This window comes from Nomascus leucogenys, chromosome 7b (genome assembly GCF_006542625.1).
Source record: "Nomascus leucogenys isolate Asia chromosome 7b, Asia_NLE_v1, whole genome shotgun sequence".
NCBI lineage: Eukaryota > Metazoa > Chordata > Mammalia > Primates > Hylobatidae > Nomascus > Nomascus leucogenys.
In genome coordinates this window covers 33,829,346-33,854,807 of record NC_044387.1, presented here as the reverse complement: position 1 = coordinate 33,854,807, position 25,462 = coordinate 33,829,346, and the positions used below count along the sequence as shown (strand labels likewise).

Below are 25,462 nucleotides of genomic sequence, written 5' to 3'. Positions count from 1 at the left end.
TAAAATAAATATATTAATATTTTTAGATAACATTGTTTCTTCAGTGTATAAACACATGAAAATTTTTAAGTCGTTTTAGTTCATTCAGTTACGAGGGGCTTCACAAACTGTGGAAAATGGAATTAGATATAAAAAAATATAAACTTTATTTCCCAACATAAGCTCCATCAAGTTCAAGACACTTTTCTCATCAGTGATACCATCCATTTATTCCTTTGCTAATGAACGGAGGGTCCCATGACAATGCAGTCTTTTTTACGTTATTAACTGAAGAGAAATGGGCACCCTTTAATTTTTTATTTTTTTTTGAAATTAGGAAACAAAAAAAGTCAGAAGGAGCCAAATTAAGACCGTGAAATGGATGCCTACTGATATCGCATCAAAACTCTTAACAGAATTGCTCTTGTTTGACAAGAGGAATGAGCGAGAGCATTGTTGTTGTTGTGTGGTAAAGCTTTCCCAAGCATTTTTCTAGTAAAGCTAGGGCTACCTTTCTGAAATCACTCTCTTAATAAGCAGATATTATCATTCTTTGGCCCTCAAGAAAGTCAACAAGCAAAATGCCTTGAGCATCCCAAAACACTGTTGCCATGACCTTTGCTTTTGACTGGTCCACTTTTATCTGCTCCCCATGCTGGAGTGCAGTGGTGCAATCTCAGCTCACTGCAATCTCTGTCTCCTGGGTTCAAGCAATCCTCCCACCTCATCCTCCCAAGTAGCAGGGACTGCAGGTATGTGCAACTACATCCAGCTAATTTTTGTATTTTTTCTAGAGATGGGTTTTTTCCATGTTGCCCAGGCTGATTTCAAACTCCTGAGCTCAAGTGATCTGCTCACCTCACTTTCTCAAAGTGTTGGGATTACAGGTGTGAGCCACCATGCCCAGCCATGACTGGTCTACTTTTGATGTGACTAGACCACTTCCACTTCTTTGTAGCCATTGCTTTGATTGTACTTAGTTTTAGTATTGTACTGGTAAAGCCATGTTTAATCTCCCATTACAATTCTTTGAAGAAATGCTTCAGGATCTTGATCTCACTTGTTTAAAATTTCCATTGAAAGCTCTGCCTTTGTTTGGAGTTGATTTGGGAGCAATGGTTTTGGCACCCATCGAGTGGAAAAGTTTGCTTAACTTTGATTTTTTAGTCAGAATTGTGTAAGCTGAATCAATTGAAGTTGTCTATGGTGTTGGCTGTTGTTTGTGCTGTTAATTGTTGGTCCTCTTCAGTTAGGCAGAAAGAAGATAAAATTTTTCCTTGCAAATTGATACTTGGTTTGCCACTGTGGGCTTCATCAACATTGTCTTGTCCCTTCTTGAGTTATCCATTTGTAAACTGCTGATTGCTTTGGGATATTATCCCCAAAGGCTTTTTATAAAGCATCAATGATTTCGCTATAATTCGCCCAAACTTCACCATAAACTTGATGCTTGTTCTTGCTTCAATTTTAGCAGAATTCATGTTGTTTTGATGGGGGCTCTGTCAAACTGATGTCTTATCCTTCTTGGTACTTTAAAGAAGATCCTGTTCACACGTTTTAACAAATGAATATGAGTTTATTTTGGTGCAGAATAATTCTGAAATCTACATGTGGTTTTTTTATAATACACATTTTCCATGAACTTTTTGAAGACCTCTCAAATTTATAAGTATTTTTCTTGCTCTCAATATTTTTTCAAAATTTCTCTTTACTGGGCTGTTGGCTGTATTTTAAGTCTTCTTTCTCTATTGATAGAACTGTAGTGAAATGTAGTATTGCCAAGTCCCAAGCCCTCTACAGTGCCCAGAGAGGGCTGAAGACAAACAATGCTGCTGTGTTCAAAGTAGGAGCTATCAGCATCAACATTCCTCAGCACCCTGCCACCTTACATAGCATGATGGTTCGAAGTTCTCACCAACTATCTAAACAAATCTCAGACCTAATCAGACAACCTTCTACAGCGTAAGTTATTTTATTTGTTTACATTCTGTGATTCCATATACTACCTCAGGGTATTCTTTGCTGCATTAACAAAAGTTTGGAGGGAGATGAAGGGTTACTTCTAAGTATCGACCATTATGGACAGTGGAGCAAGAGGAGAGTAGCCAATCGTGATCATGTGAGAATGACTTTTGATAGCATTAAAGTACAGTGTCATCAATGCAATTGTCAGTGTTCCATATTGCATAAACAAAGCTTAAGAGATCCTAGAGATTTGTGGGTATTGTAAGAGGTACTAATAAAAAGCAAATTGATGAATTCCAGGACCATGTCAATCCTTGTTTACTTTGAATTCATTGGAAATTTATGACTGCACTGGTTTAAGAAAGTACAGTAGTAGTCATTTATGTCCCAAGGCAGCATTTGACCATGCCACATAAATGTTTTAAAGGGCAGTAAATTTGAGCATTAACCTTTATTCCCTATGTCTATAGCCTTTGTTCATGCATCTTCACTGCTGAGCCTTATTCCTGGTCTCCAAAAACTATAACTAATAAAAATACATGGTGGCAGGCATCTGTAATCCCAACTACTTGGGAAGCTGAGTCAGGAGAATCGCTTGAACCCGGGAGGCAGAGGTTGCAGTGAGCCAAGATCGCACCATTGCACTCCAGCCTGGGCAACAAGAGCGAAATTCCATCTAAAAAAAAAAAAAAAATACATGTAAAAGGTTAAAAACTTGTCTTACGTTTTATTTCCCACATCCTATAAGTGGGAAAACATTAGTGTGTCTTTTGAAGGTGTCTCGAAGCTGATTTTTCCAATTGTTCTATCTAAATCTTTAATTTTGATGTAATGTTTAATCATGGCTGAAGTTGACTAAATAGTAAAAATTTAAATGTTTTTCCTCTGAACAGAAATATGGAATCCAGAGTGTATACTTAAATTTTAGTTTTAAAATGCTCCAAGGAGCTTTTCCTTACTATAGTATCAGTAGAGTGTAGTAGTTGAAAAATCAGACCCTGGAGTCAGACTGATTGGGTTCAAATCCTAGTTTCAGCACTCTAGCTATGCTTCCTCATTTGCAACGTGGAGACAATAGTACCTACTTAAAGTGAGATGAATGAGACAAAGCACACAATGCACTAAGAACAGTACCTGGCACTCAAATTGTTATTATTATTGTTATTGTTGGGGTTGGTGTTGTCATTCTTAACAGTGGTAGTAGTAGTGGCAATAATATCAGTAGTAGTGTGTAATGGTTAAGTCATAGAATTTGGAATCAGACAAATCTGAGTTTAAATCCCAGTTTCGTAATAATGATAAGAATCATCTTGGCAGTATAACATTCTAGGAGTCTTATATTGTTATTACTTTTTCTTGTCTACTTTTCCATATCATCATTGTTCAACAGTTGTTTTAGAAAGTCTGAATGTGATCTGATATTGGAAAGAAAACATCTATTCACCGTATATATTTGCTATTTTTCACTGAGAAATCCAATGATTTTCTACAATAAAATGGTACGTCCTGTGTTTATTTTTTAATTATTTTTTTTTTGCTTTCTAGCCCACAGCCCGTAAAAGAAGATATTGCAACCCCACTACCTTCTGAAAAAACCCCAACAAGCGTTAATCAAACTCCTGTTGAAACAAATGAATTTCCTCAGCTACCAGAAGGCTTAGAAAAGAAGCCTATTGTTCTTAAATTCAGTGCCATGTTAGATGGTATAGCCATTGGAGCAGCACTTTTACCATCTCTGAAAGCAGAATACAAGATGGGAAGAATGAGAAGTCATGGAATGACAGGTAATATTGAATTCTGAATTCACTCTCTTAAAATTTATGATTTGTTTGAGAAATTAGTAATATTTTGATAAAAAGGTAAATTTGGTTTTATAGATATTATAAGTAATTTTGATTATAACATTTAAAGTTCATTAATGATGTTCTCTAGTTAAGTAAAAATATCAATCCCCCACCCCAATACCTTGAATGGCCAGAATGAACTCTTTTGAATTCCATAAAATTATTCAACTATGGAGGCCATTTCTCCAATTTAAACTTAAGTTGAATAAATTAACCTATTTCTACATCTATTAAGTTTTTAATAGACTGAATAACTTGGTTTATTTTCACGTTGGGTTCATTTAGTTCAAATCAGGGGTCATTTGATTTCTTCAAAACAGCTAATTCTGTATGGTTTTGTGACCCTTATATTAATATATCCTATCTCAAAATTCCTTGCTTTTAATATTTATGAAATTTATCATGTATACAAAGCATGTAAATTATGCATGTACACATTTTAAAGAATAATTAAGTACTGTGAACTCACCAACCCACAGTATAGCCTAAGAATTGGCACATTACCAATACTTTGAAGCCTTCTTTGGCCGGGCACGGTGGCTCACACCTGTAATCCCAGTACTTTGGGAGGCTGAGGCGAGTGGATCACCTGAGGTCAGGACTTCAAGACCAGCCTGGAAAACATAGCAAAACCCCATCTCTGTTAAAAATACAAAAATTAGCTGGGCATGGTGGCAGACACCTGTAATCCCAGCTACTCAGGAAGCTGAGGTAGGAGAATCGCTTGAATCTGGGAGGCGGAGGTTGCAGTGAGCTGAGAGTGTGCCACTGCACTCCAGCCTTGGCGACAGAGTGAGACTTCATCTCAAAAAAAAAATGGCAGTCTTCACTTTTCATGGAATTACTACTATCATGAATTTTGTCTTACCCATTCTTTTGCTTTCCCATATAGTTTTACCATATATGTATATACTCATAAATGACTTGAAGTTTGCTTTTAGCTGTTTTGAACTTTATTTATATGGAATCTCACATTTTTTAACTAGGAATTTTTTTATTTGACTAAGAGCTCCTTACATGTTTATATATATAAAATGCCAGTTGATGGTTCTTTTTTTTGCTCATTTTACCATTAAGTCATTTGTATTTTTCTTGATTCGCAATAATTCTTCATAAATTCTATATATTAACTCTTTGATATCATATGTTTATATGTTGTCACCTAGCTGGAGGCTTATCATTTAACTTTTTCTTTTGATCAGCAGACATTCTTCATTTTAATGTAATTGAATTTACCGTTATTTTTCCTGTATGATGTGTATTTTTATGTCCTGAAGAAATGCTTCTCTTCCTAGGATAATAAAGATATTCTGTTACATTTTTTCTTGAATGTTTTGAGTTTTGCTATTCATATTTAAGTTTTTAATCTAAATCAATTATTATTGTTCTTAGATTTGGCATGGGGTAGTATATAACTAGTGATCATTGTATATAACCAATGATCTCAGCATCACTTATTGATTAATTTATTCTTTTTTTTCAGTGGCATATAATCCAAAAATTAGTCACATCTTAAGTGTTATTTTTAATGTGGGAGTCTATTTCTGAGTTTTCTATTCTGCTTCATTGATCTCATTGTACCAGTATCATGTTGCTGCCTGACTTTTTCTTTTTCAGGAATTGTCCTAGCTATTTTTGATCCTTTGCTCTTTCATATATGTTGTTTATTTTTATTTTTATTTTTATTTTTTGAGAAAGGGTCTCATTTTGTTGCCCAGGCTGGAGGGCAGTGGCATGATCACAGCTCTCTGCAGCCTTGACCTCCTCAAGTGATCCTCCAGTCTCAGCCCTGTGAGTAGCCAGGACTATAGGCATGCACCACCACACCTGGCTAATTTTAAAATTTTTTATAGAGATGGTGGGATTTCACTGTGTTGCCTAGGCTGGTGTCGACCTCCTGGCCTCAAGCGATCCACCTGCCTTGGTCTCCCAAAATGCTGGTATTACAGGCATCAGCCACCATGCCTGGCCTCATAAACATTTTAGAATCAGTTTAAGTTCCCTGAAAAAGCCTGTTTAGATTTTTGTAGGAACTTAATTGAATCTATAGATTTATTTGGGGAGAAATGACAACTAAACAATATTCAACCTTCCTATTCCTGAGTAAGTCTTATTTCTCTGTTGTTTAGGTCTTCTTTAATGTTTTTGTATAAAGTTTAAAATTTTTCTACTTAAAAGTTTTTGTGCATCTTTTACAAGATGTATTTATTTATTTAGATATCTAGGTATCTTGTGGTGTTGTAGCTATTACAAATGTTATCTTTTATAAAATGGCATTTTTCTAAACTGTTGGTAGTCTGTACAAGCGTGCTTGATGCGTTTATGTTAATCTGATACTCAGCAACCACATTAAACTTATTACCAATAAGTTGTAGATTCTTAGGAGTTTTATCTATAGACAGTCATACTGTTTAAACAGCAAATAATGATACTTTTGTTTCTTTCCAACTTTTATTTCTTTTTCTTGCCTTATTGTGCTTGCCTTGTCCCATTTTCTTAAAGGAATCAACATTACATGAATAAGTCTGATGTCTGCTGTAGGTTTCTGCTATCAGGTTAAGAAAATGTACTTATTTTCCCACTGTGCTTAAGAGTTTCTATGAAGAATTATTGGTAAATGTAATCAGATACTTTGTTCTGTATCTAATGAAATGAAAATGTATTGTCTCTTTTATTCTGTTAACATAATTTAAAAATATATACATATATATGCAGACATGTACATATTTTTATAAGTGTGTGTATACAGTAGTCCCTGCTTATTCATGTGTTTTGTCTCTTCATGTTTCAGTTACCTATGGTCAACTGTAGTCCAAAAATATTACATACAATAAGATATTTTGAGAGAGACCATATTTACAAAGATATTTACAGAACTTTTGTTACAGTATAACTGTTCTATTTTGTTATTGTTGTTGTTAATCTCTTGTTATGCCCGATTTATAAATTAAACTTTATCATAGGAGTGTATGTATAGGAAAAGACATATATATGGTTTGATACTATCTATGGTTTCAGGCATCCACTGGGGATCTTCCCCAAATAAAGGGAGATTACTGTATATGTGTACTCCCATCTCTAGCATTTTAGGCTTTCTTTATTAAGAGTAATTTTGCTGAACATTTAGACCTTTCTATTACCAGAAAGAGAAGCATTTTAAAGTAAATTTCCAGATTTGGCAGAGTCAGAAGTCTTGGGCCTTCAGATATTAGAGTCCAGGGCTGACAATAAGTTACACACATTTGGTCATTTATTCAGGGCACCCATGAAATACAAGGGTCCACAGAAGCAGCAAGTCAAAAGCCACATAGCCAGTTTAGGATCCTAGAGTAAACATATTGTTAAATATCCAGAGAGATAAGTACCCAAAATTCTTATTGAAATTGAAGGAAAGGGATAAAAACAGTAAAAGAATGACTATACTAGTAATAAGGGATGACTCAGTAACTGAGGCCTAGGATTATTTCAGTCTTGGTGTTTTTATTTCAATCTTGGTGTTTTTATTTGGTGGTATGCTAGCAATAGTAGTGGTGGTAGCGACAGTGGTAGACAGTCCCCACCCCTTGCAGCTTGTAAATGATAGTCAAGGAGTCTCTTGGTTGGAGTAGTGAGAGGAAATCAGGGCAGTCGTGACTCATCTGGCCATTCACAGATGCCCCAGTTGGTGAGTGAGCATCTTTCTGTTTTTGGCTAACTCATTCCAGGTGCAAACATTAGTTAATGAATGTAGTGAATGTGACATATAGGAGATGACCCTTGATTAGTATTTTGAAAAAAAGAGAATTATTTCTGGCTCAGTTGAGAGCAGTAGGGATATATAATAAATTATATACGTAGGCTAAATAGGCAATTTGATGATATTTGAGTGGAGAGAATTGGTAACGTACAGAAGAATATCAGTAGATTTTGTTGGTTTGAAAGGAGCATGTGTATGTACATTACATGTGTAAAGGGCAATAACAGATCTTGATTTTAATAAGGCTTCTCCTCATGCCCTTATAAACAGTTGGAGAAATATGGACTGAATAATAGTAAAGCTGGTATATTTATATTTGTTTGAACAATTATGTGCTAGATTATTGATTTAAGTGTTTAAGGTCAATAGTAAACTAAAATTCATAACGTATCCTTATTTGATATATGGTCCCATGAATAATTATGAAAGTCAAAGAGACATATGTTTGTATAACTTTATACTTTATGAATGTTTCAGGGAGTACAATTTAATTGATTTGGCAATTTTAGCTACTTCCACACTGAATCAGGATCAGTAGACAAATATGTCTTATTGTTAACTACCTACTATTCTCTGTGAATAAAGCACTGTGTGGACTGGGGAATTTTTTTTTAACTTGATTAATTTTCTTGTTACAATTCTTCTATAATAAGGGCACTTTATTTCTGTTCTACCTTCTATGAAATAAAGAACATAAGTGTTTTTCTAGTGCCTAACACACTGCCAGTCTTAATAAATAATGCTTGCTTAATAATACTGGCTTAATAATACTTGCTGATTGACTTGCATATTTAAAGATAGGGAATATTTTATAAGCAGTTTTAAAATATCCTTTCATATGTTTCAAGATAGGTTTGGGAATATCCATGCATTTTTCTTAGATACGCTTTTTGGAAAAAGGAATGAATGAGTGAATGAACACTAGCACGAACAATAACTTTTCTCATTTCTTACAGGTGCACAGACAAGATTTACATTTGAACTGCCAAATCACAGATTGCGTTTTACTTCAAAAGTTTCTGCCACAGATATGTCAACCATTCCTCCTTCTGCCAGTCTTAACCTTCCTCCTGTTACCATGTCAGGGAAATACATAATGGAAGAACATGATAGTTATTCGGATCAGGTGTGGAGTATAGATGAACTGCCTTCTAAACAAGGTTACTATTTACAGGGAAATTATCTACGTTGTGTGGCAGAAGTAAGTTTACTTTAAAATTTTCTTATTCTTCAAAGTTAGGAGTCTTCAAGATTTATATGTACCAAAATATGTAGTAATCCAAACTTTTAAGGTAAAGTCTTAAAATCATTTGTTTTCACAGAAGAATTCTATACCAAATCAAGTGTGTGTGGGGGGGTGTATGTGTGTTTTTGTGTCTGTAGTCTGACTACCCTGTAGTTTTATTTACACATGCTTTTAAAAATATGTGTTAGTTATATATTCCATCTCTGCAATGTTTTCATCGTTCAAATGATTATATTAAAAGCAAATCGCAGCTAACATTCATTATGTGCTTTACACGCATTGACTTCTGCAGTGCTTAAGTAAGTCCTATGAGGTAGAAATATTTGTTCTCATTTTGTAAGTGAGCAGACTAAGCCTTAGCAAGGTAACAAATTCGTACAGGTTTACATAATTATTAAGATAATCTAAAGGTCATATTGAAAGATAAATTAGACTTACAGATTAATTTCTTTACTAAGGTTAAGTTGAAAGTAGCATATCTAATTCCATCATAATTTTTTCACTTTATATTTGTATAGCTGTCAAAAGTTTAAAAAGCATTTGGACATATTTTTCATTTGATTTGTGGTAAGCAGGTCATCTGTTATTTTCCTAATTTGATATAAACTTGAAGTGGAGAAGTAAACACCTTTCCTTAAGTCTCGAGACCTAGCTATCAACAGAGAGAGGCAGGAGCCATGCCTCAGTGGCCTGCCTCCAGACACACTGTGCTGTGTCTCAGCTCACCTTGTCAGTTTGTCAAAAACAGTTGTAACTTTATGAAAAAGCAATGTGCTATTTGTTTTATAAATTTTGTTCTCCAGAACCTGAAGCATCTATAAGAATGCTCTTTGAGTTCTCTGATAGAAATATAACTACGGGGGATTTACCTTCTTTAAGTCCGATTTACCTTCTTAGGTCCTGCTTGTCCTGGAACCTCTCTAAGAGTTGAGATTTCTGTATATGAAAAACAAGTGTACAGAAAAATAGTGTTCAAATTGTAACAAGTCAAAGATTTACTGAAAATATTTTAAAGTGTATCCCACTTGTACTTTCTACTCTGAAAACTAAAAGCCCCAAGCTCTAGTTTAGCAATACTATTATTAATGTTCCATTTAAAAGAAAATACATGAATACAGTGTACTATATAATTCCTTGCTAATACTAGATATTAGAAAGGTATAAGTTTGTAACGAGGCAGAGCACAATCCCAAATTTAGTAAAAAATGTATTTAATTTCAACCATTTCAAAGACTCTAAAATTGCATCCCTCTTAGAGTTGCCTATTTTACTATGGCCTGAAATAAACATACCTGAAAGTAGTTTCTGGCATATTGGTTTATTAACTAATTAGTTTATTAACTAATTTGCCAGAAATTTAATACTTTATACTAGTCATAGGACACAAATTATATTAAACCTTAACTGGATATCTCTGATGATTTGCTAATTCACTCAAATGTAAGCCTGAGACCCAGAATTTTGTTGGTTTTTATTCATAGCTGCATCCTTAGCACCTAGCATGGTACATAGACAGTCATTAAATATATATTTGATTAAATAAATCTATTTTTGGCTGGACATAGTGGCTCACACCTGTAATCGCAGCACTTTGGGAGGCCAAAGCAGGCAGATCGCTTGAGGCCAGGAGTTTGAGACCAGCCTGGCCAACATGTTGAAAGCCTCTTATAGTGGTGGGTGCCCGTAGTCCCAGCTACTCAGGAGGCTGAGGCAGGAGAATCGCTTGGACCCAGGAGGCAGAGGTTACAGTGAGCCAAGATTGCACCACTGCACTCCAGCCTGGGTGACAGAGCAAGACTCCGTCTCTAAATAAATAAATAAATAAATCTATTTTTACTTAACTCGCCTATGATTCTAAGACCACAAAAGTGGCCATTAAAATGATCATTAAAAGTAAATTTTACTCTAGGAGAAAATTTAATTTCAAAATTAGCATGTTAAATATATAACTTTGATTTGCTCCCCAGACTTCTCATACCTTATTAACTACTGTTATTAAAAAACAAAAAAAAAACATTTTGGGAGTGTACTATAATAGTGTCTGGCCAGTAACGTATTAGGAACGCTGAATATTTTTAACTTTTCTTCAATATATGGATTTCAAATCATATGGAGATAATTATCTCTTTTTCCTCAGTTTAGGGTGATTTATGTAAGAAAAAAGTGTAAAGCTAATGTAATCAGTGTTAATCTAATATGATTTTGTCTGGCAGGTTGGTTCCTTTGAACATAATCTTACAACTGATCTTCTAAACCACTTGGTATTTGTACAGAAAGTGTTCATGAAGGAAGTTAATGAAGTAATACAAAAAGTTTCTGGTAAGATGATCTAGTACCTTATAGTATAGGTGTAGGTTTTTATTCTCATTGACCGTGTGATGTCCCATATGTCTGTGGTATAAGTATTGATCCAGCATTTGGATATAATTGTCAAATAACTCCTAAGAAACTGTGCATTCCTTTTATGGCTTTTCCACCTACAGTGTTTGCTTATCATTTTTGTCATGTATAATATACACATTTAAGATTCATAAACTTCAGAAAGCTCCTTTATGTTTCACCCTCAAAAAAGAAAAGCTTACAGTATGTCTATTAACCAAATTAATCATACTCATTTGGGAACATTTAGATAACTACTAAGATTTCAACCTTTTATCTATACCAGATGATGGCTATATGCTGGCAGCATGGTAAATTGTCTGTAGAAACCCTCATTATATTTTTCCTGTTCCTCAAGAATAGCTTACAGTTGAGCTTAGTCATTGCTCTACATTTTTCACAAGCTAAAGTATTAGGGAATTAGGGTGAAAAGTTGACTCTGTATAACAGTTCTTAATGCTGGTATTTTTAGTATGAATGTTATCATGTTAAAAGAATATTTAAGCCACATCCATAAATTGGCATCAAAAGGAGTTTCCTTTATGCTCATGGATTAATTCATTCATTTAACAAATTTATGAAGTATCTAGGTATTCAATTACAATTTTGATGAGTTCTTTGAATGACAAGAACAGGGTGCTATAAGTCTGTGACATAGGAGAAACTAATCTAGTCTAAAGGATCAGAAAAGGCTTCTCAGAAAAAGTTGTATCCCAAAACTTAAGAATGAAGCCTGATTTGGCAAGAAAGGAGAGGTAGAGAGGATGCAGGCAGAGCATATGTACCAGTATTTGATAAGGGTCTAAAGGAGGACAGTGCTCCTTGGATGAAGGAACTACATTATGTAGCAGCTGTGTGAGCAACCGGTTTCCTTGATTCTCCTGGGCTGGTTCTGGTTGCATCTGAGGTCAGGAAGCCACTTAATGATCGTATTGAGAAAGCCCTGCAGAGCTGTAGAATTTTACAAGTTAGGTCTTAAAAGATCAGATCATTGGTAGCCATAGAGTTTTTCTGAAAATGGTTGACTAGAAATCATTAAGGAAGAAATAAATATATAGTAAAATTCCTTTCTGCCACTGAAGAAGCCTTAACTTGGGAAACATACACAAGTTTTGGTGTGTCCCATTTACCTGGTAAAAATCACATTATGACATCTTTTATTATAGGAAAGTCGTTAAGAATATATCAAGCTGGTAAACTTATGAGTTCTAAAGAATATTTTCAAGATGGTTTTATTACTGAAAAAATATAAGCCAGGCATGGTGGCTCACGCCTGTAATCCCAGCACTTTGGGAGGCCGAGGCAGGCGGATCATTAGGTCAGGAGATCAAGACCATCCTGGCTAACACGGTGAAACCCCGTCTGTATTAAAAATACAAAAAAATAGCCTGGCGTGGTGGCGGGCGCCTGTAGTCCCAGCTACTCGGGTGGCTGAGGCAGGAGAATGGCATGAACCTGGGAGGCAGAGCTTGCAGTGAGCTGAGATGGCGCCACTGCACTCCAGCCTGGGCAACAGAGTGAGATTCCGTCTCAAAAATATATATATATATATGCACACACATATATAATATATATATTATATAACATACTATATAATATATATTATGTATTATATATAATTAAAAAATAAATAGACTCTTACATGAACTAATCTTGTATTTCTTATGGTAAAAAAACAAGTGTTGTAGAGTTCCTAGTATCAGACTGTCAGGGTAAGCCTCTCTTAAGGTAGTTTTGATTAAAGAGAAAGGCTTTTCTTAACCTTTAGATTGTAGTCAGGAGATTAAAGTATATCCCAAGGTCTATGAAGAATAAGATGGACAAAGAGGACTGGAAATTAATATTTCTAACCATGAAGACTTGCTGTTTACTGTGAGAGAATCAGATGATAGTGACAAAGGAGTGGCTAGGTCTGCTCCTTGAACCATTTCTTTCTGACTTTAGTGGCAGCCATGAACCTTGAGAAAATAGCTAACGTGTAAATCACATATGATTTAGCTGGCCACAGGGCCTGATGGCACATAGGCATTCACTTATTCTGTCAAGGCCAAAGAACATAACAGAATATTGAGAGGGAATAGTTTGAACCCCTGTAGCTCAAATTTCTCAGTACTCTGATCTCTGTATTGCTTCTTCCCTCTCTCATAATCTTCAGTTATTTTCCTTGTTTTTTCTTATATTCTTCTTCATGATTTTCCATCATGTTACATTTAGTGTTAGCACATTTTCTATTATGTAGGAAGACTAATGTTCATAACAATCATCAAGTTTGTTAGGAAAATACTTTTTTAAAAAATTGATTATCTTATTTGTCCACGAAGGACTTTCAAGAATGCTTGGGTTTCAGAAAGATGTAAGTAAGCACTGATCAAGTAAACAGAACAGACTATTTTAATGTACAGCCATGTACATCAAAAGTACATGTACAGCCATCTTAGAAGCATATAAGGAGGTTACCATCTTAGAATTGGGCCAGGTATATATTTGTTGATAAAGACATAAAATACTATGGAATTAATGCAAATAATATAATAGCGTCTCTTATGGTTCCATAAGCTAAAATTATTGTGCAGTATGTTTTGTGAATGGTTGAGCTTTTGCTTTTAAATTTTAAACTTTTCTTTCTGAAACTAGATAAAGCTATTCAAGGTAGTGATAGGCAAACACAAAACAAATAGGCCTTTAAGGTGTGCTCATGCATCAAACAGCTTTTTTTTTTTTTTTTTTTGAGATGGAGTCTCACTTTGTTGCCAGGCTGGAGTGCAGTGGTGCGATCTCAGCTCACTGCAACCTCTGCCTCCCGGGTTCAGGCGATTCTCCTGCCTCAGCCTCCCAAGTAGCTGGGACTACAGGCACGCACCACCACACCCAGCTAATTTTTGTATTTTTAGTAGAGACAGGGTTTCACCATGTTGGCGAGGATGGTCTCCATCTCTTGACCTTGTGATCTGCCTGCCTTGGCCTTCCAAAGTGCTGGGATTACAGGCATGAGCCACTGTGCCCAGCCCATCAAACAGTTTTATCTTCAGAGATGGATTATCAAATGAACAGACACAAAGCCATTTTTTTTTTGTAAAACAACTTGAGTATAAGAAAAATTAGACAGATGTGAATCTTCACAAAGCTCTAGACATTTAGAGTATTAGTATTACAATATTCAAGGTGAAAGTGTGCTAAGCAATGTAAAAATTTAAGATTATTTCAGATATGTTAAAACATGTATTTGTTTAGCAAAATGATTTAAGAGAATATGAAAAAGTGAAAGGCTTACATTCAGACTGTCAGAAGAAAATAGTATGTTAAGGAAGTATACTGTTAGGTAATATAACATGAAGATTTCACTCTACTTACTTAAGTAAGTAAGTAGAAAATTGAAAAAGAATCTGCTTTTAACCAAGTGAAAAGGATAATTAAAAAGCATAAATATTAAGAAAATGGAAATTGATGAGATATTTGCCTGTTTATGAGAATAACTAGAGAAACAATAAGCCTATCCAACCAACTTGTCTATAAATCTACAGGTCCAAATGAGACACATCGAAGTTATTTAAAAGAACTAATGGAGGACCTCTTGGTACCTCTGAGAATGCACTTCAGTAAATCATGGGTATCAGGAGAGGTCTTCAAACACAGGAAAATTGGGGTACCTAACTTAAAGAGGGTAGGAAAGAAACCTCAAGGAACTAATACCCCAAAGGCTAATCCCCAAAAAAAAAAATCTGATGTTTTTTACTTAGTCTAGTCTGTCTTAGGAAATAAACTCCTTAATAACATTTCTTAATTCATGCTAATACTTTTCAGAAAAATATGAGGCTAACTATAATTTCAAAATAATTTAAACAAGTTAATAGCTTAATCAAGTATACAGGATATGATGCACTTAAACTTAGATATTTATGCCATACTGTGAAATAAAACTTGATTGACACAAAAGTAGGAGGGTGGGCCAAGATGGTCAATTAGAAGCAGCTGTAGTCCAGGACTCTTACACAGAGGAATGAAAATGGTGAGTGAATTCAGCACTTTCAACTGACGTATTCAGTTTCTTGCTTTGGGAGAGACTAGGCAGACAGCTCCACCACGGAGGGCAAGAAAAAGCAGGGTGAGGTGATGGCCCACCCAGGAGCAGCAAAAAGCCAGGGAGCCCCCACCCCCAGGCAAAGAAGGCTATGTGTGACTGTGTGACCCTGCCCAGGGAAACCAGGTTTTTCCCACAGATCTTTGCAACCTGTGGATCAGGAGATTCCCCCTGTGAGTCCTACCACCGGGCCCTTGGGTCTGAAGCACAGAGCTGTGTGGCGTCTCGGTGAAGCGGCCACTCGGGCATGCACAGAGACACAGGAGTTTTGCATATTCCGGCCCTGGGAATTCCAGCAAAGCAGGAAATCCATCCCTGCATTCCCCTAGGAAGGAGGCTGAATCCAGGGAGTCAAGCAGTGTCATTTTACAGACCCCACTCCCAAGGCAACTCACAAGTTAAGAACCACTGGCTTGGAATTCCAGCCGGCCAGCAACAGAAGGCTGGAGACTGCCTGAGACGGCCCCTGGGAGAGCCGCCATCTCTGCAGTTCAAGTCAGCAGGTCTAGCCTGCCTGCTCCAGGGGTCCAGGCAGTCCGGACTGGGAGTTCCCCACAAGACAGCACGGCTGCTATGCCAGATTGTGGCAAGACTGCTTCTTTAAGTGGGACTCTGGTCCATCCGTCCTCACTGGGCAGGGCCTCCCTGCAGGAATTTCAGCAACTCCAACCAGGGTTATATATACAGAACTCACAGAACTCTGATCTCTCCCTGGGGGATGGGGCGCTGCCATCTCTGCAGTTCAGCTGACTTAGCCTTTTCAGCCTGCTGGCTCTGGAGAGTCCTGGTGGTCTGGATGAGGGGCGTTTCCCCCAGGGGAGCACACCTGCTCTACCAAGGGGCAGCCAGACTGCTTCTTTAAGCAGGTCCTTGACCCTATTCTGCCCAACTGGATGAGACCTCCCAACAGGGGTCTCCAGACACCTCCTGTAGGAGTGTTTGGTCCAGCATTAGGTCAGTACCTGGGGCAGAGGCCCCAGAGGAAGGGGCAGGCTGTCATCTTTGCTGTTTCACAGCCTTCACTGATACCTGGTGCAGGAGGAACTCAGAACACTAGAGTCTGGAGGGGACCCCCAGCAAACTGCAGCAGCTCTACAGAAGAGTGGCCCCACTGTTAAAAGAAAAACAGAACAACAACAACATCAACCAAAAAGCCCCACAACAATCCCATTCAGAGGTCAGCAACCTCAAAGATTGAAGGTAGATATGCCCACAACGATGAGAAAAAAATCAACCCCAAAATGCTGAAAACTCAAAAAGCCAGAGTGTCTGTTCTCTCCCAGATGACTGCAACACCTCTCCAGCAAGAGCACAGGACTGGGCTGAGGCTAAGAAGGCTGAATTGACAGAAGTAGGCTTCAGAAGGTGGGTAATAATAAACTTAGCTGAGCTAAAAGAACATGTTCTAACCCAGTGGAAAGAAGCTGAGAATCATGACAAAACGTACAGAAGCTGATAACCAAAATAGCCAGTTTAAAGAGGAACATAACTGACCTGTTGGAGCTGAAAAACACAACAGGAGAACTTCACAATGCAGTCACAAGTATCAACAGCACAATAGACCAAGTGGAGGAAATAATCTCACAGCTTGAAGACTGTCTTTCTGAAATAAGACAGGCAGACAAGAATAGAGAAAAAAGAAAACGAACAAACAAAACCTCTGAGAACTATGGGATTATATAAAAAGACCAAACCTATGACTGACTGGGGTACCTGAAAGAGATGGCGAGAATGGAACCAACTTGGAAAACATACTTCAGGATATCATCCAGGAGAACTTCCTCAACTGAGCAAGATAGGCCAACATTCAAATTCAGGAAATGCAGAGAACCCCAGTAAGACACTCCACAAGAAGATCAACCCCAAGATACATATTCATCAGATTATCCAAGGCTGAAATGAAAGAAAAAATGTTAAGGGCAGCCAGCGAGAAAGGCCAAGTCACTTACATGGGAAACCTATCAGCCTAATAGCAGACCTCTCAGTGGAAACCCTACAAGCCAGAAAGCATTGGGGGCCAATATTCAACATCCTTAAAGAAAAACATTTCCAACCTAGAATTTCACATCCGGCCAGAGGTACAAAGAAGAGCTTGTACCATTTCTATTGAAACTATTCCAAAAAAAATGAAAAGGAGGGACTCCTCCCTAATGCATTTTATAAGGCCACTATCATCCTCATACCTAAACCTGACATAGATACAACAAAAAAAGAAAACTTCAGTCCAATATCCCTGTTCAACATTGATGCAAAAATCCTCAACAAAATACTGGCAAACCAAATCCAGAAGCATATCAAAAAGCTTATCCACCACAATCAAGTGGGCTTCATCCCCAGGATGCAAAGTTGGTTCAAGTCAATAAATGCAATTCATCACAGAAACAGAACTAAAGACAAAAACCACATGATTATCTCAATAGATGCATAAAAGGCCTTTGATAAAACTCAACATCCCTTCATGTTAAAAACTCTGAATAAACTAGGTATTGAAGATACATACCTTAAAATAATAAGATATATATGACAAACACACAGCTAATATCATACTGAATGTGCAAAAGCTGGAAGCATTCCCCTTGAAAACTGGCACAAGACAAGGATGCCCTCTCTCTCACCACTCCTATTCAACATAGTATTGGAAGTTCTGGCTGGGGCAGTCCAGCAAGAGAAAGAAAGTGTATACAAATAGGAAGAGAAGTCAAATTATCTTTGTTTGCAGATGATAGAATCCTATATTTGGAAAACCCCATTGTCTCAGCCCAAAAGCTTCTTAAGCTGATAAGCAACTTCAGCAAAGTTGCGCAATGTGCAAAAACTGCTAGCATTCCTATACACCAACAACAGGCAAGAAGAGAGCCAAATCATGAATGAACTCCCATTCACAATCACTTCAAAGAGAATAAAATACCTAAGAATACAGCTAACAATGGAAGCGATAGACCTCTTCAAGGAGAACTGCAAAGCACTGCTCAAGGAAATCAGAGAGGTCACAAACAAATGGAAAAACATTTCATGCTCATGGATAGGAAGAGTCAATATTGTGAAAATGGCCATACTGCCCAAAGTAATTTATAGATTCAATGTTATTCCCATTAAACTACCATTGATATTCTTTACAACATTAGAAAAAACGATTTTAAAATTCACATGGAACCAAAAAGAGCCCAAATAGCCAAGACAATCCTAAGCAAAAAGAAAAAAGCTGGAGGCATCACACTACCTGACTTCAAACTATACTACAAGGCTACAGTAACTAACACAGCATTGTACTGGTACAAAACCAGACACATAGGCCAATGAAACAGAATAGAGAACTCAGAAATAAGACCACACACCTACAACCATCTGATCTTTGACAAACCTGACAAAAAACAAACAGTGGGGAAAGGATTCCCTGTTTAATAAATGGTGCTGAGAAAATTGGTTAGCCATATGCAGAAAATTTAAACTGGACCCCTTCTTTACACCTTATACAAAAATTAACTCAAGATGGATTAAAGACTTAAATGTAAAACCTAAAACTATAAAAACCCTAGAAGAAAATCTAGACAATACCATTTAGGACATAGGCACCAGCAAAGATTTCGTGATGAAAACTCCAAAAGCAATTGCAACAAAAGCAAAAATTGATAAATGGGATCTAATTAAACTAAAGAGCTGCTTCTGCACAGCAAAAGAAACTATCATCAGAGTACACAGACAGAATGGGGAAAAATTTTTGAAGTCTATCCATCTGACAGATGTAATATCCAGAGTCTACAAGGAATTTAAATTTACAAGAAAAAAAAACTCATTAAAAAGTGGGCAAAGGACATGAACAGACACTTCTCAAAAGAAGACATTCATGTGGCCAACAAACGTATGAAAAAAGCTGAGCATCACTGATCATCAGAGAAATGCAAATCAAAACCACAATTAGATACTATCTCACACCAGTCAGGATGGCTATTATTAAAAAGTCAAGAAACAACAGATGCTGGTGAAGTTGCAGAGAAAAAGGAATGCTTTCACATTGTTGGTGGGAGCATAAATTAGTTCAGCCATTGTAGAAGACAGTGCCGGGGCAATTCCTAAAAAATCTAGAAGCAAAAATACCATTTGACCCAGCAATCCCATTACTGAGTATATACCCAAAGGAACATAGATCATTCTATTGTAAAGATACATGCATGCGTATGTTCATTGCAGCACTATTCACAATAGCAAAGACATGGAATCAACCTAAATGCCCATCAATGATAAAGAAAATGTGGTACATATATACCATGGAATGCTGTGCAGCCACAAAAAGGAATGAGATAATGTCCTTTGCAAGGACATGGATGGAGCTGGAGGCTGTTATCCCCAGCATACTAATGCAGGAACAGAAAAGCAAACACTGCATGTTCTCACTTATCAGTGGGAGCTGAACAGTGAGAACACATGAACACAGGGAGGGGAACAACACACACTCGGACCTGTCGGCAGGGACAGCAGGAGGGAGGGCATCAGGAAGAATAGCTAACGGATGCTGGGCTTAATACCTAGGTGATGGGTTGACGTGTGCAGTAAACCACCATGGCAGACATTTACCTATGTAACAAACATGCATATCCTACAGAACTTAAAATAAAAGGTTGAAGAAAAAGAAAAGACAAGAGTAGCCAATATTAGATACATAGATAGATCATAATAGTAGATTCATATTTTCTTCAGATTTGTTTTGATTCTTATTACTTAGAGAAAATACTATTTATTATTTAATTGAACAAATAGATAAGACAGCTAACTTTCAAAATCAGAATCATGTAGTTTTTATTTGATCACCTATTGTGTTGTGTTTGTTGTATCTCATGATGATTCCTAAATAACCTGAACCATGCTCTTGCCTATAGAGCCAAGAGAAACTAAGAACTCTCCTAGCTTAATTTCACCCATCCTGTTAGAAAGTGTCAAGATATACATAGAGTCATAAACAATTTTTAGTGGCAGTATTCTAACAAATCCTCAAAATGTAGACGTTATTTCATGTAATATTTTCCTCTCTATAACATAACTCATTCTGTATTTCAGAGTAGAAATTGCAACCATATCTTAGAAAACATAAAAGAAGAGTTTATAATCCATTCCATAGTTACTTATTCAGAACTTTAAAAACATATGACCCCAAACTAGGTGATGAACAAATTACAAAGATATGTGGGTAAAAATTTTACTTACTTCTGTTTGGAACATTATACTTCTGTTTGGAACATTAGATATTTGAACATATAAAAAGATTTAAATGAATTTTTGATGAATGAAGAAGTAGTATAAATAGAGGATGTATTGAGGCCTAGGAATGATTTGAACTGATGCTTAAGTTCTACTTTTTGATGATTGAGCGCCTTTCAAAAGAGAGGGACAGTTTGATGAAAGTAAATAGCAAGAAACTGGTACTGAAAGACACATTTATTTGCTGAGAATGAGATAAGAATTGTGGGAGTATGAGGAAAATTATAAAGACTTGCAGTAATTGTTCTGAGGAGTGTGTTGGAGAAATGACAGAAGATGAAGAGTTGGATCACCAAGCAACATAGGTGCTTTATAATTGCGTTCAGGAAAAGACTGAGGGTTAGCTAAGGTACTGATTGCTAGGATCCGCATATATATGGCCCTTCCCCTTAAGAATTCTTTTTTTTTTAAATTATTATATACTTTAAGTCTTAGGGTACATGTGCACAGTGTGCAGGTTTGTCACATATGTATCCATGTGCCAGGTTGGTGTGCTGCTCCCATTAACTCGTCATTTAGCATTAGGTATATCTCCTGATGCTATCCCTCCCCCCTCCCCCCACCCCACAACAGTCCCCAGAGTGTGATGTTCCCCTTCCTGTGTCCATGTGTTCTCATTGTTCAATTCCCACCTATGAGTGAGAACATGTGGTGTTTGGTTTTTTGTCCTTGTGATAGTTTACTGAGAATGATGATTTCCAGTTTCATCCATGTCCCTACAAAGGACATGAACTCATCATTTTTTATGGCTGTATAGTATTCCATGGTGTATATGTGCCACATTTTCTTCATCCAGTTTATCGTTGTTGGACATTTGGGTTGGTTCCAAGTCTTTGCTATTGTGAATAGTGCCACAATAAACATACGTGTGCATGTGTCTTTATAGCAGCTTGATTTATAGTCCTTTGGGTATATGCCCAGTAATGGGATGGCTGGGTCAAATGGTATTTCTAGTTCTAGATCCCTGAGGAATCGCCACACTGACTTCCACAATGGTTGAAGTAGTTTACAGTCCCACCAACAGTGTCAAAGTGTTCCTATTTCTCCACATCCTCTCCAGCACCTGTTGTTTCCTGACTTTTTAATGATGGCCATTCTAACTGGTGTGAGATGGTAGCTCATTGTGGTTTTGATTTGCATTTCTCTGATGACCAGTGATGATGAGCATTTTTTCATGTGTTTTTTGGCTGCATAAATGAGAAGTGTCTGTTCATGTCCTTCACCCACTTTTTGATGGGGTTGTTTGTTTTTTTCTTGTAAATTTGTTTGAGTTCATTGTAGATTCTGGATACTGGCCCTTTGTCAGATGAGTAGGTTGCAAAAATTTTCTCCCATTTTGTAGGTTGCCTGTTCACTCTGATGGTAGTTTCTTTTGCTATGCAGAAGCTCTGTAGCTTAATTAGATCCCATTTGTCAATTTTGGCTTTTGTTGCCATTGCTTTTGGTGTTTTAGACATGAAGTCCTTGCCCATGCCTGTGTCCTGAATGGTAATGCCTAGGTTTTCGTCTAGGGTTTTTATGGTTTTAAGTCTAACATGTAAGTCTTTAATCCATCTTGAATTAATTTTTGTATAAGGTGTAAGGAAGGGATCCAGTTTCAGCTTTCTACATATGGCTAGCCAGTTTTCCCAGCACCATTTATTAAATAGGGAATCCTTTCCCCATTTCTTGTTTTTGTCAGGTTTGTCAAAGATCAGATAGTTGTGGATACACGGCGTTATTTCTGAGGGCTCTGTTCTGTTCCATTGATCTGTATCTCTGTTTTGGTACCAGTACCATGCTGTTTTGGTTACTGTAGCCTTGTAGTATAGTTTGAAGTCAGGTAGCATGATGCCTCCAGCTTTGTTCTTTTGGCTTAGGATTGACTTGGCGATGCGGGCTCTTTTTTGGTTCCATATGAACTTTAAAGTAGTTTTGTCCAATTCTGTGAAGAAAGTCATTGGAAGCTTGATGGGGATGGCATTGAATCTATAAATTGCCTTGGGCAGTATGGCCATTTTCACGATATTGATTCTTCCAACCCATGAGCATGGAATGTTCTTCCATTTGTTTGTATCCTCTTTTATTTCATTGAGCAGTGGTTTGTAGTTCTCCTTGAAGAGGTCCTCCATGTCCCTTGTAAGTTGGATTCCTAGATATTTTATTCTCTTTGAAGCAATTGTGAATGGGAGTTTACTCATGATTTGGCTCTCTGTTTGTCTGTGATTGGTGTACAAGAATGCTTGTGATTTTTGTACATTGATTTTGTATCCTGAGACTTTGCTGAAGTTGCTTATTAGCTTAAGGAGATTTTGGGCTGAGATGGTGGGGTTTTCTAGATATACAATCATGTCATCTACAAACCGGGTCAATTTGACTTCCTCTTTTCCTAATTGAATACCCTTTATTTCCTTCTCCTGCCTAATTGCCCTGGCCAGAACTTCCAACACTATGTTGAATAGGAGTGGTGAGAGAGGGCATCCCTGTCTTGTGCCAGTTTTCAAAGGGAATGCTTCCAGTTTTTGCCCACTCAGTATGATATTGGCTGTGGGTGTGTCATAGATAGCTCTTATTATTTTGAGATACGTCCCATCAATACCTAATTTATTGAGAGTTTTTAGCATGAAGGTTGTTGAATTTTGTCAAAGGCCTTTTCTGCATCTATTGAGATAATCATGTGGTTTTTGTCTTTGGTTCTGTTTATATGCTGGATTACATTTATTGATTTGCATATGTTGAACCAGCCTTGCATCCCAGGGATAAAGGCCCACTTGATCATGGTGGATAAGCTTTTTGATGTGCTGCTGGATTCGGTTTGCCAGTATTGAGGATTTTTGCATCAATGTTCATCACGGATATTGGTCTAAAATTCTCTTTTTTGGTTATGTCTCTGCCTGGCTTTGGTATCAGGAAGATGCTGGCCTCATAAAATGAGTTAGGGAGGATTCCCTCTTTTTCTATTGATTGGAATAGTTTCAGAAGGAATGCTACCAGCTCCTCCTTGTACCTCTGGTAGAATTCGGCTGTGAATCCATCTGGTCCTGGACTCTTTTTGGTTGGTAAGCTATTGATTATTGCCACAATTTCAGAGCCTGTTATTGGTCTATTCAGAGATTCAACTTCTTCCTGGTTTAGTCTTGGGAGGGTGTATGTGTCGAGGAATTTATCCATTTCTTCTAGATTTTCTAGTTTATTTGCATAGAGGTGTTTGTAGTATTCTCTGATGGTAGATTGTATTTCTGTAGGATCGGTGGTGATATCCCCTTTTTCATTTTTTATTGCATCTATTTGATTCTTCTGTCTTTTCCTCTTTATTAGTCTTGCTAGCAGTCTATCAATTTTGTTGATCTTTTCAAAAAACCCGCTCCTGGATTCATTGATTTTTTTGAAGGGTTTTTTGTGTCTCTATTTCCTTCAGTTCTGCTCTGATTTTAGTTATTTCTAGCCTTCTGCTAGCTTTTGAATGTGTTTGCTCTTGCTTTTCTAGTTCTTTTAATTGTGATGTTAGGGTGTCAATTTTGGATCTTTCCTGCTTTCTCTTGTGAGCATTTAGTGCTATAAATTTCCCTCTACACACTGCTTTGAATGTGTCTCAGAGATTCTGGTATGTTGTGTCTTTGTTCTCGTTGGTTTCAAAGAACATCTTTATTTCTGCCTTCATTTAGTTATGTACCCAGTAGTCATTCAGGAGCAGGTTGTTCAGTTTCCATGTAGTTGAGCGGTTTTGAGTGAGTTTCTTAATCCTGAGTTCTAGTTTGATTGCACTGTGGTCTGAGAGACAGTTTGTTATAATTTCTGATCTTTTACATTTGCTGAGGAGAGCTTTACTTCCAACTATGTGGTGAATTTTGGAATAGGTGTGGTGTGGTGCTGAAAAAAATGTATATTCTGTTGATTTGGGGTGGAGAGTTCCGTAGATGTCTATTACGTCCACTTGGTGCAGAGCTGAGTTCAATTCCTGGGTATCCTTGTTAATTAAGAATTATTTAATTAGGGAAATTGCTGTGTAGATAAATTAATATAACAGAAATGTGTATTTTTTGGCAAACATCATGTAGGAAGGAAGGACCAAATGCTGATAAGGGTGTATCAGAAAGAGTTTGAATAAACAAAATGTGATAAAGAACTTAGAAGAGCACTTGGCACTCAGTAAGCCCTCAAATATTAGATATTAGAATTGATAAATATATGCACTCAGTAAGCAAATATTAGATATTAGAATTTACATATATCTACTTAGGAGTAAAAAATGAATAAGAATAGAACATAAGTGACGGGATAAAGTCATTTAAGGAAAGTGAGCTCAAGGAACAGGGATGTGTAAGAGGGCTGTGGTTTAGAATTCAAATGATGAAAAGCAGAGACAGTAGTAGTTTAATGTTTTGGAAATAGCATTGAAAAGTAAGCTAAACACCATCTGCTACTGGATCAAAGGAATGAATGAATTTGAGATTTCCAAATAATAATGGCAACAAAAAGCCTTATGCAAATGAAGTTAGAGAATCAGGGAAATGAAAAGCGTAATGTAAGACAGCGGAAGCTTTGCTGGTAGTAGATGGAAGATAGAGACAACAGGGTTGGGAAGAGGTAGTTGATAGCTGGGTTGGGGGGGCGATATTATATACAGACAAATACACACATACATGTATGTATGTATGTATATGGCTGTAGGTAGGGTTATCAGTGATTAGGCTTAGGTAAGGGATGATTGCAGATTTGAGTTAGGAGGCAGAGAGAAGTACTTAATTATAAGTTAAAGAAAATGTAATCTGTGTGCTGTATATTTTAGAGAAGGATAGCTCAGAGAGGAAAGGTACAAGCGTACAGGCAGGCACTAAGTGTACAAAGACACATATTATCTACAAAGACACATATAGTTTATTCTTCCAAAATACAAATATATGTTTTTTTGTTTTGTTTTTGAGTCAGTCTCTGTCATCCAGGCTGGAATGTAGTGGTGCCATCTCGGCTCACTGCAACCTCTGCCTCCTGGGTTCAAGCGA

At 36.9% G+C, this 25,462-nt stretch overlaps 1 protein-coding gene across 6 annotated transcripts in view; it reads left to right on the top strand.

Moving 5' to 3' along the window:
- Positions 1-25,462, top strand: part of KIAA1109 (KIAA1109 ortholog) — a 219,349-nt gene that overhangs the window by 131,881 nt on the left and 62,006 nt on the right. For all 6 annotated transcript variants that reach the window (XM_030815739.1, XM_030815740.1, XM_030815741.1 and 3 more), the window contains exons 51-54: positions 1,735-1,941; positions 3,490-3,728; positions 8,481-8,725; positions 10,984-11,089. In XM_030815739.1, the coding sequence (XP_030671599.1) occupies positions 1,735-1,941; positions 3,490-3,728; positions 8,481-8,725; positions 10,984-11,089 (797 nt within the window). The remainder of the gene's footprint in view (positions 1-1,734; positions 1,942-3,489; positions 3,729-8,480; positions 8,726-10,983; positions 11,090-25,462) is intronic.